This window comes from Engraulis encrasicolus, chromosome 20 (genome assembly GCF_034702125.1).
Source record: "Engraulis encrasicolus isolate BLACKSEA-1 chromosome 20, IST_EnEncr_1.0, whole genome shotgun sequence".
Classification (NCBI taxonomy): Eukaryota; Metazoa; Chordata; class Actinopteri; order Clupeiformes; family Engraulidae; genus Engraulis; species Engraulis encrasicolus.
Genome location: NC_085876.1, coordinates 41,133,194 through 41,153,630, shown reverse-complemented (window position 1 = coordinate 41,153,630; position 20,437 = coordinate 41,133,194). Strand labels below are relative to the sequence as shown.

At 43.2% G+C, this 20,437-nt stretch overlaps 1 protein-coding gene across 2 annotated transcripts in view; it reads left to right on the top strand.

Moving 5' to 3' along the window:
• Positions 1 to 20,437, top strand: part of vps50 (VPS50 EARP/GARPII complex subunit) — a 329,813-nt gene that overhangs the window by 58,196 nt on the left and 251,180 nt on the right. For both annotated transcript variants that reach the window (XM_063185955.1, XM_063185954.1), the window contains exons 6-9: positions 14,351 to 14,421; positions 16,098 to 16,215; positions 17,536 to 17,571; positions 18,509 to 18,591. In XM_063185955.1, coding sequence (XP_063042025.1) covers positions 14,351 to 14,421; positions 16,098 to 16,215; positions 17,536 to 17,571; positions 18,509 to 18,591 — 308 coding nt within the window. The remainder of the gene's footprint in view (positions 1 to 14,350; positions 14,422 to 16,097; positions 16,216 to 17,535; positions 17,572 to 18,508; positions 18,592 to 20,437) is intronic.

Sequence of the window (20,437 nt, the reverse complement as noted above, 5' to 3'; positions counted from 1 at the left end):
CTAAAAATTATTTTAAGTGATTAATTGCAATGATTCTTGCTTAAGACACGAAACAGTATCATAATGCCTTTACATGGGGACCAAAACATGCATTAGTTTGGTTTTGATTTGGACTAATTAAAATGTTCACAAGCTGAGTTTTGGTCACAACCTCAACACAAACTAAATTCCGTGCACCCCCTGAAATCTCTGCCGCACCTCCAGGGGGTGCCCGCACCCCAGGTTAAGAACCACTGGTGTAGAGAACTATCCAAGCCCATAGAGTGACTCAATTACGTACTGTTTCCCTGAGGCGATTATAGAGGCTTGGAAGACGCAGCAGGTGGCTAAGATGACGGAGGGCGGTGGACAGGAGAGGCTGGAGCACACTGCAGCTTAGTTTTCAAGACTTAATTCTGTACACACACCCGACTAACGTTTCGGTGTTGCTACACCTTCTTCAGAGTCGACTCTGAAGAAGGTGTAGCAACACCGAAACATTAGTCGGGTGTGTGCACAGAATAAAGTCTTGAAAACTCTAAAGAAGGTGTAGCAACACCGAAACGTTAGTCGGGTGTGTACACAGAATAAAGTCTTGAAAACTAAGCTGCAGTGTGCTCCAGCCTCTCCTTTCCAATGATGTCTGTCCCACTGTGATGCACCTGCAAGCTTTGGGATGATGCGTAGATCAGTCCCAATTCTACTATGACTGAGAGGGGATCTGCTGGACAAAAGCACAGACGATGTTAATATTTGGAAAGCTTTGTTGCATTCGAGAATGCATCTAGTGGGGCATTACAATAAAATTAAGCATATTTTGTTCCACAACAGGAGATGTTGTAATGTTACCTAAAATTTGTTTGGAGGAAAAAAAAACACAACATATATCGACATCGATATCGGCCAATATCGGAATGGAAAATTGAGAGTTGGACAATATCGGCATATCGGCATATCCTCCCCCCTTGGTGTCCTTGGGTCTTATAGGATCCACATTTGGACGTCACTGCATACAGTGAGTCCAATATGTATTTGATCCCTTGCTGATTTTGCCGGTTTGCCCACTAATAAATGCACTCAGGATTGCACATTACATGTCTCCCTCCATCCATTCGTTGATGATGTGAAGTTGTCCTGTGCCTTGGCCAGACAAACACCCTCAAACCATAATGATACCACTTTCATGCATGATGGTGAGGAGGGTGTTCTTGGGATCATAGACAGCAGTTCTCTTTCTCAAAACACATTGAATTGTTTTAATGCCAAACAGCTTGATTTTGGTTCCATCTGACTACAGTACCTCCTTATCATATCCTAAACCAGTCTGATGTCCATTGGCAAACCTCAGATGGGACTGCATAAGATCCTTCTGAAGTAGAGGTACCATGTGTGCACTACAGGATTTTAAACCTCTGTGGCATTAGGTGCTACCAGTAGTTTTCTCAGTGATTTTGGTCCCAGTAGCTTTGATATCATTGCCTAGTTCATCCCGTACAGGTCTAGGGTGCTTTCTTTCTGTTCTCATGATTATCAAATCCCTACAAAAGGTCAAATCTTGTATAAAACCCCAGACAGGCTGATGGATAGTCATTTTGTATTCCTCACATTTTGGAAGAAATGCATCAACAGTTGGGTCATTAATACCCAGTCTCTTTCTTGTGGCTTTGCATCTTTGTTCAGGTTTAAAATCTTGTCCCTGATATCATTTGACCGCTCTTTGGTGTTTCCCATGCTGGTGAGGTTGGAGTGTGACTGATTCACTCATACTATGGACTGATTCTGCTGATTCAATGTGTCTTTTATGCATGTTAGTATGTACAGGTGTCTTTAATTCAGATGACAAGTTGATCGGAAGTGCCCATCTGGTCTGTGGGCCCGGAACTGTTATCAGTTGGCAGGGGATCAAATACTTATTTTGCTCGATGAAATGGAAATAAATTAATATATATTCTCAATTTCTGGATTTTCTTTTTGATATTCTGTCTCTCCATATTAGAATACATATTATCATAACATTTGTTGACTGATCATGTCTTTGTTAGTAGGCAAACCAACAAAATCAGCAAGGGATCAAATACATATTGGACTCACTGTATGAGCATAAAGGTATCATTGACAATTCTCATTTCTCACACCTGAAAATGTTTGTATCCCTATGTGTTGTAATTCTTAGTTCTTTCATGCCCAACAAATATTTAGATACTTTAAATCTGCATTATGCAACATTTTTGAGGGTAGTGAGTCATTGGTGGAGGCTGATATGATACAGATTAAAATCTTATTGGTTTACAAGCTTGTGGTGGGACGGCACATGCTGTTTCACCAGCATCTGCAAATTATAATTTTTTTAAACGATTTGCAAACATTTACAATGATCATGCTCTGTAGGCAGAGAACCTCATAAGATGTACACTGTACACTCCATAGACAGTTGGCATGAAAAAGGAGAATGTTGAAATATCTGGTTGTCATTGGGTTATTTAAACCCTCTGCCCAGGTCTCATTTGAAGTGCCTTTTGGCGGTGATTACAACACACAATCTTCCTGGGACTCTTGGATTTGGGCTGGATTTTCTCTCAGGCTTACCTGCCGGTTTTACTGCAAGCCTTTTTCAGAATGGAGTATGGAAGAGACTGGAGAATGGGTGGATACTTTTCTCAATATATATGAACTCCTAAAAGTTTTCTCTACATTGTTTTATTATGTTCCACTCAAAGCAACATTGGGGCATTCCAGGGATCCCTTTGGTCTCTTGGTGCTACGGTTACGGTTAGGGGAATAGGCCTCTCTGGAAGGACTTTACTTTCCAGTTCTCTCTGTCTTGCCGTCTCTGTCTCTGTCTCTGTCTCTGTCTCTGTCTCCGTCTCTGTCTCCGTCTCTCTCTCTCTCTCTGTCTCTGTCTCCCTCTCTCTCTCTCTCTTTCTCTCGTTCTCTGTCTCTCTCTCTTGTTCTCTGTCTCTCTCTCTCTCTCTCTCTCTCTCTCTCTTTCTCTCTCTCTCTCTCTCTCTCTGATCAGCCACTCCAGTCACTGCCATCTCCACAGTCACAGCATGATGCAGTTGAGTAGCTCGTGTGCGTCACCTCACCTGGCTCATCCTGAGGGAAAATGGTTCAATTTTGGTTTCATCAAGCCTGAAAAAAGTCTTGTTTTTCACACAGGATGAGAGCCCTCTTAAGCCCTCCTCCTCGCCCTGCACCTCCACATCCACCTCAACCTCCACATCCACACACCCAGGGCCGCTGACAGCTTTTGCTGGGCCCGGGACAAAGTCATCTGAAAGGGCCCCCTACTCAATACATACAATGTAATGGGGACCCAGTTCTGGGCCCCCTATCTCCCTGGGCCTGGGACAACATACCCCTTTGTGTCCCCCCCTCTGTCAGTGGCCCTGCACTCAACACTACCTCCACCTCCACCTCCAACATCAAGCAGCCAGGCTCTCTCTCCATCCCATCTGAGTAAAAGGTGCCATCTGGTGGGTCTGCCATATGGCCCAGTCCCAGAGTCGTTTTGGAGTGCTGGACTGTCATGATGGTGGTCATCCCACTGGGCGTTTATATGCCCAAGCCACATGGAGATGAGATGGGGCCATAGAAACATTGCAGTATAAAGGAGGGGAGGACAAGGTATCTCTTGCTCTCTCTCTCTCTCTCTCTCTCTCTTGCGCTCTCTCTTGCGCTCTCTCTCGCGCTCTCTCTCACGCTCTCTCTCACGCTCTCTCTCTCTCTCTTTCTTTCGCTCTCTCTTTCTCTTCCTGTATTCCCCCCGGGATCAAAAAAGTTACTCTACTCTACTCTACTCTACTCTACTCTCTCTTCTCTACTCTTTCTCTCTCTCTCTCTCTCTCTCTCTCTCTCTCTCTCTCTCTCTCTCTCTCTCGCTCTCTCTCGCTCGCTCGCTCGCTCTCTCGCTCGCTTCCTCCCTGACTCTGGTGGTGGTTGTCCTATTGGACATATATCATCCTGAATCCACATCGGTTCTCTGATGCTTTGCCAAAAGAGAGACTGAGAACTTGGTCTGACTCCTCTCCTGTGTTTGGCTCTTACCTCCCAGATTGCTTCCATTAAGGATTCTGATTGCACTCTTTGGCTAGGTGGCTAGGTAGCTATAGAAAAAAACACTCCACCTTGGCTGTGATGCCTGGCAATCGTACTGTAGCCACAGGGGAGGGCCCAAGGGCCAGTTGGAGGAAGCCTAGCTATTTTTGTTAACCTCTCCAGATCTGCAAGAACTTGGCACGCTGGTTTCAGACTTTTGGGACTATGTATACTTCTTTGCTTGCATTGGGTTTTTCCTAGTTGTATTCTACACTAAATGTGTTTGACTTTTTTTCTTGAATAAATAATGTGTACAAAGCTCATAAAATAGATTTGCTCACAGTGAAGTAGGAATGTGATCTATATGGGATGGGATTTGTTTCAATTTTGTCTCTCAGTGTTTTGCTGCTTATTTCTTAATCCCTTAATTCTAATGCCACTCTAAATTCTTTTTACCCCCTTGTCATTTTAAGTGCATGGCCAAAGAAACTTTTTAATTAGTCCATTCTCTCTCCTTGAGATTTGTGAGACTTCGTCTGGAAACATTGACGAGTAGTATTGACCAAACATTTGCTTGTAGCTGGATTTAGTCCTTTCTAATTGACATGGTTCTAAAGAGGGCTGCACAATTAATCGAAAATAATCGAAAATCGTGATAAATTAGTGAAATCGAAGTCGAAATTTTAATCGTGATTTAATCGTGGCAATAGTGACCTACTTTTGAGAGCGTCCTTGAAGCCAGAACACACTGACAGGCTGGTGTTTCTGACCAGAAGTCTGTCCACCTAAGTTTCATGCTATTGCCTTTACATAATTATTACAATTCATTTTATTTTGCTCACCCCGTAAGTTATATACTTCATTCTTGGTTATGTTTCATCTTGTTATAATTTTCAAAAAAATCTGCAAAAAATCAATAATTGTGATTAATAATCGTGATTACGATTTTGACCAAAATAATCGTGATAATGATTTTTTCCATAATCGTGCAGCCCTAGTTCTGAAGAGAGGAAAGCATATAGACCCAAGAGCTTTCCCTGGTGTTTTTTTAAACTGTGGCCTAGGGTTTGTCGAGCTTAGCAGTGATATTTTAATAAACCCCACCTTTCCCGCTTCATACTTGAGCCTCTCTGAGACTAAAGAAAGCTTTTCACGAGACTATTTATCGGCTCCAAAATCGTTTACAATTTCAGAAGTTAACATTCTCAAGACATTAGGAATTTACAGTGGTTGTTCAATGGTAATTCTCTCTTAGTTTCCGACAGTGAAAAGCAATGTCCTCAAAAAGTAATATACACATTTGGTAGCAGTGCCTTGATTTGGAAGATGTTATTACTGTGATTACATGGATAAACTTTTTAACCTTTAAGGGGAAAATCCGGTGTCAAATGGCTTAAATGGTGTTAAAATATGATGCCAAAGCCTGGCTCAAACTACACGATTCTCGGCCCAATTATCGGCTCAAAACCCCCTTATGACATTCGCTGGAAAGTTACCCCCTAGGACCATCGCAAGCGATTGTCGGGAAAGATTTCCTTGTTGTGGCTGACGTTCTAAGATATAACTTTGGCAGCTCAAAGAGTCTCCAATCGCAACTCGTAGAAATCAAACAGTGTTTGATATTTGCGACTGGAAATAGAACATCGGGCATTGTCTCAGTGGTTGCAAGCAGGGATAAGATTGACCATTGCCATTCTCTTCTATTGTGCGGTGCACTCCGACGCCAAAATCGGACACACAATCGCTAGTCATGTAGTTTGAGCCTGGCTTAAGGGCTAAGTCAGGGCACATACCTGAACTCCATTCGTGCCTTGTATTGATAAATTCAGTGCTAGTTAGCCGATGCTAACATTGGGCTTTTGCTGTGGTTCACCAGGGCATAGAAGTACCCATCGTTATAAATCTCTACTTTCCACCTATTTACGATGCTCAAAGTTGCCCAAAACTTCATTTTGTATAGTCGCGGGTTGTTGGCATGTAAAACGAGGCATAGAAAACTTAAAAAGAATTGCTTTCATTTCCTAAGCGGCATTTACTGAATCTGTTTTGGTGTGACTCAAAAGATATAATATCAGTGTGGGTAGAGGCCAAAAGCCATGCCCCACGCTAACCTCCATCACACCTGTCAAAAGAAAGCAATCTCCCACCAGCCAATAGCAGTAATTAAGCCAGGATCCACACTCGAGCCCTAAAAAAAAAGAACGAGTTGAAATTGCAAGTCTGCAGTTCCCGTGTTGCTTTGCCCCCCGAGACTTGCATGATAATGAGGCTGAATTGATTCCTCCTCCTCTTCCCTCGTGAGAGTTCCCCAGCTTATTACAACTCTGACAGACGGGGTGCCGAGAGGCCCCTGCCTCTGATAATTGAATTGGTAGAATGGAATAGAATAGAATAGAGTGGAGTGGAGCAGCATGGAATGGATTGGAATGGAGTGTAATGGAGTGGGATGGGTTGAGGAGGTGGAATGAAGTGGGTTCCAGATCATCCAAAAACATGGAACCTACAGTAAGAGTCGATAAGGGACCCAGCTTTTTTGCGTGCGTGTGTGTGCGTGTGTGTGCGCGTGTGTGTGTGTGTGTGTGTGTGTGTGTGTGTGTGCGTGTGCGTGTGCGTGTGCGTGTGCGTGTGCGTGTGCGTGTGCGTGTGCGTGTGCGTGTGCGTGTGCGTGTGCGTGTGCGTGTGCGTGTGCTTGCACGGCTTTGTGTGTGTGTGTGTGGCTTTGTCTGTACCTGCATGCATGCTTATGTCTGTGTGTGTGTGCACCTGTATGTGTGTGTGGTGTGTGAGGCCTATCTTTTTATCCCTTGCGGGATCTCAGATACTTATCGGCATTGAGTTGAAAGTGAGAATGTTTAATGGACTAGCCAAACAAGCCGGTAACCTCTGTCCTGTCGAGGAGAGGAGAGGACAGGAGAGGAGAGGAGAGGAGATGAGATTGGCCCGGTGTTGTGCTAGCTGGTAAGGCTAATGAATCTCTGCCATCCACCTGTCGGGTAACTGAATGAAGAGAAATGAAATGGTCTTGGGCTCCACACTTTTTATTTATTTATCTATTTATTTTAACTGGCCACAGGCAGCTGCTCCATTGCTGAACCCATAGTATGCAGGGCCGTTGACAGCTTTGGTTTGGGCCCGGGACATAGTCATCTGAAAGGCCCCCCACGTCTAGTACACATACAATGTAATGAGGACCCAAATCTGTTCTCACCATCCCCCTGGGCCCAACACAACTGACCCAATTGTCCCTCCCTGTCGGCTGCCCTGGGTATATGTCTATTAAACCAGCATTGAAAGGCTCTCTCCTCCCCTTCCCATTGTGGCCCCCACTCTTGCTTATTGTGTGCCCCCCCCCTCTCTCTGTCTTGTGTTATTGGGTCCTCTCATGAAATTGGTTGGAAAATTACACTGTTTTTCAAATCCATCCATCTGCACGCGTGCGCACGCACGCACGCACGCACGCACGCACGCACGCATGCACGCACGCACGCACGCACACGCACGCACACACACACACATACTTAAGTCTGTATTCTTTCGAGTCCCATGTTAGTCACGGTATGGGACACGGTTGCATTTGACATACACTAGGCCGCTACTTCTCGTATACAGTGCCCTCCATAATTATTGGCACCCCTGGTTGAGATGTGTTAAAAGCCTTAAAATAAATTCAGTGTTTATTGCAGAAGAATACTGTCACACTGAAAATTGTAGGAAAATGTAGCCTTCAACTCAAATGAATTGTAAGAAAATAAAAAAAATCCCTGACTAAAAAATAATTATTTTTCATTAAATCACCTGTTCCACAATTAGTGGCACCCTTAACAATTCCCAGGAAATAAATATAATTGAAGCATTTCTGTCATTTCTACAGTAGTTTACAAAGTTTACCAGAGTATGTAGGAACATTTAATTAGTAATTCATCACTTCCTGTTTCCCTGGGGTATAAATATGACGTGACACCGAGGCCATTTCTCTTATCCACTCTTAAACATGGGAAAGACAAAGGAACACAGCATACAAGTGAGGCAGATGTGCGTCAACCTTCACAGGTCAGGCAGAGGCTACAAGAAGATTGCCACTCAACTGCAGCTGCCCATATCCACTGTGAGAGGAATAATTAAGAAGTTCAAAACAACTGGAACAGTGGTAAACAAGCCTGGACGAGGACCCAAGTTTATTTTGCCACCACGCACAGTGAGGAGGATGGTAAGAGAAATCAAAAGATCTCCAAAGCTCACTGTTACAGAATTACAACAAATGGTAGCATCCTGGGGTCACAAAGTCTCCAAATCAACCATCAGGCGCTGTCTACACGCCAACAAGCTGTTTGGGAGGCATGCACGGAGAAAACCTTTCCTCACTCACAATCATAAACGCAAGCGTCTGGAGTTCGCCAAGCGGTATTGGGGCTTCAACTGGGACCGTGTGCTTTGGTCAGATGAGACCAAGATTGAGCTTTTTGGAAACAAACACTCTAAGTGGGTCTGGCGTACCACGAAAGATGTGCATGCTGAAAAGCACCTCATACCCACTGTGAAGTATGAGGGTGCGTCAGTGATGCTGTGGGGCTTTTTCGCTTCCAAAGGCCCTGGGAACCTTGTTAGGGTGCATGGCATCATGAATGCTTTGAAATACTAGGACATTTTAAATCAAAATCTGTTGCCCTCTGCCCGAAAGCTGAAGCTGGGTCGTCACTGGGTCTTTCAGCAAGACAATGACCCTAAACATATGGCCAAATCTACACAGAAATGGTTCACCAGACACAAAATCAAGCTCCTCCCATGGCCATCTCAGTCCCCTGACCTCAACCCCATTGAGAACCTGTGGGGTGAGCTGAAGAGGAGAGTACAGAGGAGAGGACCCAGGTCTCTGGATGATTTAGAGAGATTCTGCAAAGAGGAATGGCTGAAGATCCCTCTTTCTGTCTTTTCCCATCTTGTGAAACATTATAGGAGAAGATTAGGTGCTGTTTTGTTGGCAAAAGGGGGTTGTACAAAATATTAACACCAGGGGTGCTAATAATTGTGACACACATTATTTGATGTCAAATAATTATTTCTTTATGTGGGATTTTTTCCCCACTGAATAAATGCTCTTGTATTGAAGGTTGGATTTTTCTCTTTTTTTCCATTAAGGTCCCATATTATTTAGAAAAAAAATAAAATAATTGGAAGCTAAAAAACACATCTCAACCAGGGGTGCCAATAATTATGGAGGGCACTGTATGTCTGCATTTTATATTTTACCCCTCCGTTTTTTTAAATCCCTGGCAGAGGGCCATAGAAGGATCACCTGGAGACCTGTAATGCATAGGCAAGCGGGTAAGGGTAAGGGTAAGGGGAAGTCTGCCACAGGGCCTGAATATAAAGCAGCAGCTCCTCCTTAGCTCCCCCCAGTGACCACATGCCCTACAGCCCGACCTTGACATTTTGCTATGTTAGAGGGATGCATAGGAGAAGAGTTTGGGGAATTGTCAGTTGTTTTTAATTTCTTTCTTTCTTTATTTATTTAAGTTTCATTTTATTTTAGAAGTTTTGAGGTCCATGATCCACAGTGTTGGATCCGAACAGCACAGTAAAGACTTACAGGCAACATTACAGGCCAATGCCTTTTTTTTTCTCAAGTTGTTCTTGGGTTCAGAGTAAGGGTGCCCTTGTACAAATCCTTGTGCCATGTCTTACTTTAATGCCTAATCTTAAGACCACTGACTTAGTGGGTCGTTGGAGCCACAGACCCATGGCTTGTAGTACACAGTTACACAGCCATAAATACATCATGCAAGTAATCTCCAGCTCAATAGCGTGCCCATTTCTCCCGTCTCACCGTACTGCCTAAAACTTATCGTCTGGCTCTGCTCTGCTCTGCAGGACGAGGGAGGTGATGGAGTGCGTTTGACTGGGTGCTGCTTATAGTGGTGTGGATTGGCACTGCCCTCACGATCCGATTCGATCATGATTCGGGAGGTAGCGATTCGATTCGATCCAATTCGATCCGATCCGATCCGATCCGATCCGATTCAATTCTACAATGCATTGCAATGCATTACATTTCTACTGAAAGCAAAGCAAATGTTTAATCAGTCATGATGAGGCAATACAAGTAGTCAGATACTGAGAAACAATTTATTGGCTGTTTTCTGTATCAGTCTGTATCAGTCTTGCAATGTTTTGAAGTGCTTTTATTTAATTTAACATTAATTTGCTCCCGAAATATCCATGGAGGTAATTGACACTTAAAAAATTGCCGGATTGATTCTGGAACTTGCCGGATCGATTCTGGATCGCCCATGCCCCGCATTGGATTGCATCGCCGAATCGATCATTGTTGACACCACTATGCTGCAGTGCTCCACTCCTCATTTCCTACCAAGTGCCCTCTATGACTCACCGTGTGGTGCAGCCAGGGCCGGATTAAGATGGCCTGGGGCCCCTAGGCTACAAGCTGCTGTGGGCCCCTCCGTAAGGTAAATTTCGTGACAAATTTACATAGACAGTGTCATAATTATGAGCTAGGAATGAAGGATAGCATGCCTATCAACTGTACTTAACACAACAGTTTAATTTTCCAATATTGCATCTTGTCATGACTCATCAATTTTTCACTTTTTGCAAATCAGGGGCCCCCTGGCAGGTGGGGCCCCTAGGCTGCAGCCATATCTAGCCTGTGCGTTAATCTGGCCCTGAGTGCAACGGAAAGGTACTTGGCAAAGGGGTGCTCGAGAGAGATTGAGGCCGCGCCCTTGTTTGTTCAGAGGATGCTTCATAAAAGAAATTGGGAATTGAATTGAGTGTTTCAGGAGTGTAAGCCATGTCAAGCCACCCACACATATAGCGCATTCAGGCCGACTGAGAATGCCCATTCCCGCACCTAATTGCGAACCGCCCGTCGTGTTCACGGCACAGATTTTAGCGTTCGTGAACCGGAAAGTTGGTTCGCAATGTGAACCGCAAAATACTAGGTTTTTCTCTGCGAACCGTAACGACAGCGTGGCCGTCAGCAGGTTCATCCGGGTAACACAGTCACATGCTGAAAAAGTTCAGAGCCCGGTATGAACACGGGCGGTTCGCAAATAAGCACTTTAGTGCCGAACGTGACGGATGCGGGCAACTCACCCCTGTTAACATCTGGTCCTCCATGTTATGATTTAGCTAATGCAAAAACGTTCACTACTTACTACTTGGCATGCTATGAAGGTTTCCTGGTTAACTCCAGACGATCTCACAAGTGAGATGCAGTTTCTAAGGAAAGTAGGAAAGGTGTGGCCTACGATTTCGATTGCCCTTGGCCGTTGATTGGGCGTTATGAATGTGTCATTCATATACATACGTAGCTCGTAGCCAATCGTGTCAATTGTATCTATTCGAACAAACTGCAGTCACCGTGTTTCCACCCCTCCTCTCTCTCTAATTGGTGCCCCTGGTGCCCTCGCTGAGGGATAGGGCTCATGCTGTCTTACATATCGGGAATGATTGTGCAAAGCAGCATGGGATTTCCCAGTTAACTGTGAAGGAAAAAAATGAGGCAACTCAAATCGTATGTAGTTCCATAATTTGTTGTGAATAACAAGTGTACATTTTGGATCACATATGTGATCACATCAGATGACTTGGAGTAGAGAAAAACGCTCCCTCTCTTCTACTCTCATTATTTGTTAAGCCACCATGTTCTTTGCAGATATGTTTCCTTTGTATTCTCTTTCCGTCTGCTTGAGCGATCCTTTTAAGACCTCATTCCAGCAGCCTCCTCGCTAGTTTCCTTCCTCCTCTACAAGTGTGCTTGTAATAGTCGCTGTAGATGACATTATCCCCTTAATGCAGTCTAATGCAATTTATTGTTAGATGATGTAACTTGAAAACAACCAACTCACAAATATAAGACTTGGGTGGTACACTGATTTTTTTTTTTTTTAAATATTTAAAAATGTACAAAAAATATTTTGGGTTTTTGTGCCTTTATTTTGCGACAGGACAGTGAAGAAGAGACAGGAAACGAGTGGGTAGAGAGAGACTGGAAAGGACCAGGGTCGGAATTGAACCCGGGTCGTCGGCGTAGTTTAGTTTAGTTTATTTAGTTTAGTTCAACAGGGACCATGCACAATACACATTGATTACAGATGTAAAAAGATGGCTTGTGCCAGATTATAGCTATATAGCTAATTTCCATCTGCAGTCCCTGGACAGGTAAAACAAATATTAAAATACAATAACATAGACAAGATATAAACAAGTAAGCACATCCATAGGCCATAGGTCAAACACACACACACACACACACACACACACACACACACACACACACACACACACACACACACACACACACACACACACACACACACACACACACACACACACACACACACACACACACACACACACACACACACACACACACACACACACACATTAAAATGGTAGTAACTCGTGCCCTACCGTTAGGCCACGGTTGGGCCGGGTAGACTGTTTTTATGGATAAGTTCTTGTTTTTATTCATCAGTACACTATGACAGTGACTATTTGAGCCACTCTATTCATCAGTGTAAAGGGCATTCCTTTAATGTCGGTGGAAAGAAAGCATCTTTTGTTGCAAGCCCGCAGCCTTTTCCCCACCATGGCATTGATTTTCTCCACCTCATATTTGCTGAACAAATAGTAGTTTTTATCACACCACGTTCCTGTTTTCTTTATACAGAGCTTGCTTTGGCCCTGTCTGTGTGTGTGTGCGTGTTTGCGTGTGTGCGAGAGTAAGTGTGTGTTCGGTGTGTGTGTGTGCAAGTGTGTGTGTGCATCCTGTGACGAGGTCACTCGGCGTGCTTCCAGACCCCAGGCTGTGACAGCTGGGTCTTCAAGAACACGAGTAAAAAAAAAAAAGAGAGGGAGGGAGAGAATGAGAGCGCGAGGAAGAGTGTGATGTGGAGGTCGAGAGAGAAAATTAAGTAGGTGGGAGAGAGAAGGAATAGAAGGTTGGGGGATGGAGGGATGGAGGGATGGAGGGGCTATGGGGACGCACGAATGGAGAATATTGTCGCTGCATTGGGGCGATTAGCTGAACCCCGGGGTTTCATGGCTGCACTCGAGGCGTGTTCCTCTATCTCCGGGAGGTGTCAAAGCTGCCTCTTTTACACTGGAGAAGCTGGCACATTGCTTAAGGCATCGTCAACCCCCCCGCCACCACCACCACCACTACCATCCCTCCTCACTTTCTCCGTTGACAGTTGAGGAAATGTCTGACGAAAGGCAGAAATGAAACCCTGGCGATGTCATTGTGCAGTTTTCTTTTTTTTATTGCGTCTCTGAAAGCGAAATTGGTACAGCTGGGTTGACGAGGGTCACCAACGAGTCTAGTGCCAGTCACAACATGTACTCTTACTGAACTCAGTAATGGCGGCACATTCAGCGAAAAGAGGTCTGACCCTTTCAAGACAACATATTATAGGAATTAGTTCAGCGGCACTTTACAGCATGAAAGCCTGAATGGCTGCCATTTCTGAAATGAAGAAATGCCTTCCCTTTTTTACGAAAGGGGCTCTTTTTCCTTTGCCCTTGAGTTTTCTATCATACATTAATGTCAGGGCTTTCATGAACATAGTGGATGAGTAATATAATGCTTTCGGATGGCATCAAATATGTTTTTTGAATTGCATGCACAGAAGAGGACTTCTTTATTCCTAGAGGTATAGAGGAACATTCTCACATTAGCGACATATGCAAGTTTTGTGCATAGCTTTGTTCCTTGATCAATAGTTTCCTGCCATACCTTCACATTAAAGGCTTAGAACGTAAATAACATGAGAATGTTTTCACATATTTATGTATGCATCTGCCAAATGCAATGTAATGTAATATATAGTACCTTTACCGCATATGTGAGTAATGAAATATATATTTTTTCCCCTTAGACCCTTAGATGAGTTTTTTTTTTTTAAGTCTTGCGGATTCCTGCACTCCTGTTTTTCTTGTTAATGTCACATGGCCCTTATATAAATGTGTTTTGTCTCGCTTTATTTTTGAATTTCCAAAAAAAGACAGTGTTCTCACCCTCTAATTTATGATTTTGTACATGTGGTGTGCATAATAAAGCATTTATCTTTTGCATATCCCAAAGAGGCTTTCTTTATTCTTGGGCACCCCGGATTTCTGTTTGATGTTGTCACATGGACCATTTATCAATGTGTGCTTTTTGTGTCTGTTGTTTTTAAAACTCAAAAAATAAAGTGAGAATCTTCTCAAACGTACATGTGGTGAACTGTGAACTTCTTTTTGATGTTTTCACTTGGTCCATTTATCAATGCATGTTTCTGTGTGTCTTGTTTTTGTTTTTTAACACCCGCAGGAGCTGGAGAGGGTCACGTCACTGCAGACCAACTTGCAGCTGGCCGCCGTCATCTGCACCAACGCCAGGAGGTGAGTGGCTGGCGTCATGGTTGCCCAGGCGACCTCTTAGGACAGCCAGGAATGATGGGATGGGTGGACGTGGGCGAACGGATAGATGGTTTTAATTAATCAATCCCGAGTTGCTAAAATGGAAATGGAAAAACTGAAATGTGTTTTTAGCAGCACGACCATTACCACAAACAAATTAAAAAAGAGGGTAGAAAAGTATGCTAAGCAGCATAACATTTTAAATGCAACGCAAAACTTGTATTAGAAAGTATACATCGGTAGTGTTGTGTTTTTGCATAATGCAGCAAAAGAACACAAAACGTTTTGTAACCACCAGCAAAAGTGCAATAAGAGACACAGTGCTGTCAATGATAAATGGCTATATAAGGCCGGATAAACGACATTATAATTGAGGCTAAGCATAAGGTGCTGTGATAGACGACCTGCGGGGGATGGCTAAATGTTTGATGATGGCCCTTGTGATCTCTGTGAGAGTCAGGAGTTCTGGGATGGAGACATGGTGGGTCACGCAGCAGTGCCACACTGTGCCAGTGTCAAATGTGAAATTTCACAGAACTTTCTCCGAAAAAGTATTGAGGGGGCTCACATGCCCTCATGCTTCAGTATTGATGGAAGGGCAGCAGTGCAGAACTTGGTGGAAAACAGACAGATGGAGAATTGGCTATCGTGGTCTGTAGCTGCAGTTGTACATTTTGTGTTATTTAAGTTCAATGAATGAAACTGTCTAAACATTATCTATAGGAAACAAAGAGAGTACATACATTGTAGTGTACTCTCATTGATGAGAAATCAATTTTGTTTATTTGATCATTGTAAGAACATTTTGAGGACTACAAATGGTATTTTTTATCCTCAAATTATGAAATGATTAAAATGTCAAGTCATCATTGTAGGCAGTGACCTTCCTACCTCAGTATGCAGGTTATAAAGGTTCATAATCTTCAGTTGCATTATGCCCTTATATAACAATTGGGAGTTTGCATCAATGAGATTGCATTAAATGTGGGCCTGTTGATGTGATGGATAGGCTCAGTGCAAATAATTACTCAACAATTCAGTTTAATAAGATGTGACTTTATACATATCTTGCATGTAATAGTTTTGTACATTCAATTGTGTTTTTTGGGACAAGTAGTATTTTTGTATATTGCATATAATGTATATTAATTACATTTCTACTGCATTGTATTGTGGTTTCCATTCATTGCATATCAATACTCATGAATGGCGTGACGTTTTCCATGTGCGTTACACCCATTTCTGGGGGGAAAACAACCCATGCAAGTCAATTGGTGATTTTGGGATTTAATAAACTAAAGATACGGACCTGTAGACTAGCGTTGGTCACGCGCAACATGCGGAAAACATGTTGTGTTGCCGGCTGTTCAAATAATAGAGCCAAACAGCCGTGGCTGAAGCATGGACAAGCCGATGTAGCATGTAAGTTGATGAGACATTCGGTTTGTTTTCACCCATAAAGGGGCTTAACGCACATTTACGAGCAAAGTACCCGGATGGCCGTTCATGAGTATAATGAGTTTGCTTGGTTATTAAAATGGCATCAGGGCCTGTTGACATAGACAGGATGCTGCTTAGCGTTAGTGTGACTGTAATGTCTTGGTTGAGGATGCTGCTTAGCGTTAGTGTGACTGTAATATCTTGGCTGTCACCCACAGGCAGCTGAGCACATCTAAGGAGGGCTTCACAGAGGCCAGCCTTGGGCTTCTAGCCAATCAGAGAAGGCGGCAGCTGCTGACGGGACTACTCAAGTCACTCAGGACCATTAAAACTCTGGTACGAGCCGTTACAGTTTTTTTTCACCTCACATTACACTTAGGTAACACCTTTAACCAAAGGGACTTAATGCACAAACACATAGAATGCGAGAAGAGCGACAACGGAAACGGAACTAACTGACTTTGTGTGGTAATCTATAAATGAATCATGAGGCGTAGCTTGTGAGTTCAGATTTTTCTTCTTTAAGCGGGCATTAGTTAGGTCTTTGTGATGCACATCTCATTTACAAAAAAAAACGTAGACACCATTTACGCACTTAGACACATAAACAACATATCCATATACAGTACATATACACACATCGATCCGTATACATTCATTTAGATACAGTACATACACTCCTCTCCTCCACGTATATGCAGCAAATGCTCCAATTTTCACTTTTCTGGCTTGAGTCGTGGAGAGTTCCTGCAGTGTCCCAGACCTCCGTGTGTGTGTGTATAGCTCCACCAGGGGGCTCCAGAGCTACGCGCGCGCACGCACGCACGCACGCACGCACGCACGCACGCACGCACGCACGCACGCACACACGCACACAGACACACAGACACACAGACACACAGACACACAGACACACAGACACACAGACACACACACACACACACAGACACACACACACACACACACACACAGACACACACACAGACAGCAATCTGCTGAAAACCAGGCTACAGTGCTATGACTAATGGAAAAAAGAAGTGTATTCCAGGTATTGTTTTCGTTATGTTTGTTGGTGGCCAAAACCGGAAAGAAACCCAAAATATGTTTTATTATTAAATTGGGCAGTGTTCTCTTCTACTTCAATCAGCTTATGCTATAATGCTCGGCAAAAAGTACATTAAAGTCGCTAAGTATAATCAATTTCTATCAGGGTGAAAGGCCCATTTGAATTTCTATGGCTGTCCTCCATGAACCAAAAGAAGCAGTTCAGAGGAACAGTTATCTGTAATCTAAACACTCTAAATCCCTTCTGTTCCCCCTATCCGAACAAAAAATGACAACATCTTTGGCTGTAACTTCAAGTTTGAAAATGTTGATACTCTACGTTTACTATCGTCCCCGGCCAAAAAAAAAGAAACAGTATTACTGTTAACACAGTTATTTTTCTAATCTCTCGTGACATACTGACCATTTTAATGATTACTTTCTGGAAAAACTGTCTTGCGTAACACACTTTAAAGATTATATGGATGTAAATCCTGATTTGCATGGTGTGTTGGATTGTCTCCATGTTGGCCTGGACCTCTTGGATATATAATGGCTTGTTTTTTGGTTTTGTTTTGTGTTTTATTTTTCCCCCTGTCTTGTTTTCCACAGCAAAGGACAGACGTGCGATTGAGTGAGATGCTGGAGGTGAGCAGCCCCATGTAATTCACTCCTAACCCTAACCCCCCTTACGGTACAAATCCTCCCCCAAAACCCCAACCCCAACTCCAATCACTCTGACTCTGTGATAGTCTGCTAGAGAGGGTGAGGCAGTGTGGGGGTCAAATGGTACTTGTTCCTTTTCCACTCTGCTGCATCCAAATGTTGTGCTGGAGTTGAAATAAATAAATAAGCAAAAACAAAAAACACGTGTGTAACACAGAAGTGGCGAAAGGCAGCTTGCTTCAGTTTTGTAGAAGGCACATCCAATTTTAAAGGCTTTAGTTTTCCGCTGGCCGATTTAAAAGGGATTCACAAATGCCCTGTAAGCCATGCCTTTTCTGTCATCCTCTGAAGATGGTAAAACGTAGGTTTTAAACAAACAACATAGTCGTTTTTTTATATCAGGCTTAAATCCCATAAGTGGAAAACGTCAGGTTCAGCTTTTCGGTTCCATGTAAGGTCTTACTAGTGCTGACATTTCTCATGATTGCTTTTATGTTTCTCTTTTACCTTTTCTCTCCTTCCTCCCCAACCCCCCCATATTCCTTATTCTCTTTGTTACACCTCACATCTCCCTTTCTCTTTTTCTTTCTTTCTTTCTTTCTCTCTCTCTCTTTCTTTCTCTCTCTTCCTTTCTTCCATTCTGTCTTTCTTTCTTTCTCTATTTCTTTCTTTCTGTCTTTCTTTCTTCCTTCCTTTCTTTCTTTCTTCCTTTCTTTCTTTCTCTCTTTCTCTCTTTCTCTCTTTCTTTCTTTCTTTCTTTCTTTCTTTCTTTCTTTCTTTCTTTCTCTCTTTCTCCCTCTCTTTCTTTCTTTCTCTTTCTCTCTCTCTCTCTGTCTCTTTCTTTCTCTCTCTCTCTCTCTCTCTCTCTCTCTCTCTCTCTCTCTCTCTCTCTCTGTCGTTCTGTCTTTGTCGTGTGTAGGAGGAGGATTATCCAGGTGCTATCCAGTTGTGTCTGGAATGTCAAAAGGCCGCCAGCACGTTCAAACACTACAGCTGCATCAGGTATGCAAGAGAGAGAGAGAGAGGCAGACATACAGACCAATAGATATCAAATCCCAACGGGGGTCATGGGCAGGTCTTGACAGTCTAATCCAAAATTGGACTGTACACTGACAGAATTTTATAAATGGGTTTTGAGGAAATAAATCTCAATCTCTTTGTATAAATCCAAAGAGAAAAGTACAATCTATATATTTATTTATTTTCCATAGTAACAGCATACATACATAGATGACCTTTCTGAAGCGATTCGAGGGGATCAGTGAATTTGCTCCCAATGCACGCTACAATAACGGTATTTGTTTTCTGGCTAAGTACAGGAAGCTGTTGTTTCAGAGAGAGCACTTGATTGAAGCACCATGTTCCATGTTTATCTCAAATAGGATAATATTGACATGGACCTTGAAATGTATCCATACAGCAGTCTTGCTCTTTCATTATGCTACAGTACCATTTGTTGTTCAACTCTGAAGCAGTGGGTGTTTAGGTGGATTTTTTTTGTTCAAAAGTAAAGGGCCCATAGACCTCAGGTGCTCTAATAGTGTAGTTTTGCAAGCATTGTATTTGTAGTAATGTATTCTTGCCATGCAAAATATGCCATCTAATGGAGTTCATGCACACTTTTTGGTACTTCAGTAAATGGCCCTTAATTAACCCATTGTGTCCTGGAGACACATATACGCTGCATTCAGGATTTTGAGATTTGAGCTGTTTTATTAAATATGTGGGTATGTTAGAGCAGAATGAACACATTATAATGCAAGAGGAGGGTCTTGGCTTTTAAATGTAACTCATTTCATGTTTGTGTGTGCTTCAGAGGCTGAGATATTTCGGATTTAATAGGCAGAGGGCATCCTTTCCCAAAAAGGGCTCAGGACAAAGCCCAGGTTGAAGGTTAACTTGGTTTTTAATCAAACTATGGCCCTTTTGGAAAAGACTAGGAAAAATGCCAACACAGGAAGGATTATTGTTCAAGCATGTTTCCAATCATACTGCAACTACTTTCTTGCTGTTGTTTTTTTTTTTTGCAAAGTAACGGTGCGATTGTCAAAAACTATTTGTTTTCATCTTCCCCATTTCTTTAATCGCCACCTCTTTCCATTTCTGGGTTTCCCCATTTATTGGATAATGCCAGCAAGTGTTCTCTTGGCAGCTCTCTGGGTCCAAGGCATTGGGTTTGTTTTGGCTTCCCAGCAAGCATTTAACCTTTTCCCCTGAGTGTGCGCGCACACACACACACACACGCGCACACACGCGCACGCACACACACACACACACACACACACACACACGCACGCACGCACGCACGCACGCACGCACACAGGCGCACACGCACACAGGCGCACACACACACACACACACACACACACACACACACACACACACACACACACACACACGCACGCGCACGCACACTCTTAAATAAAACACACAGCCGGTGGACTCCTGCCCGCTCGCCTCTACAACTTTATTTAAGCCTCTTTTTTTGTGGGGAAGAGTTTTGACTTTGCTTCCAAAAAAGTATTTTGGAAGGACAGAAAAAAATCCAAGCGTGCATACTCCACAACTATCCCTTTTACTATGCTGTACATTTCTTTCCTTTCTTTTTCTTCAGTCACCATTTGAAGTGATGAAGCTACTTCTGTCTTTGTGAAAGCCTTGCTAGCATCTGGAGAGGAAGACACAATGGGATTTGGGACGGTCTGGCTTTTTGGGCTAAGAGCTCAGAGCTCAGACAGTGTATTGGGAGTGAAAAAAGTGTGAAGGGACGGGAGTAAAGGGATCTTGATTCCATCATCTTTGATGACACACCATTGAGACATTTTTATTATCCACGCTCCCTTCCATA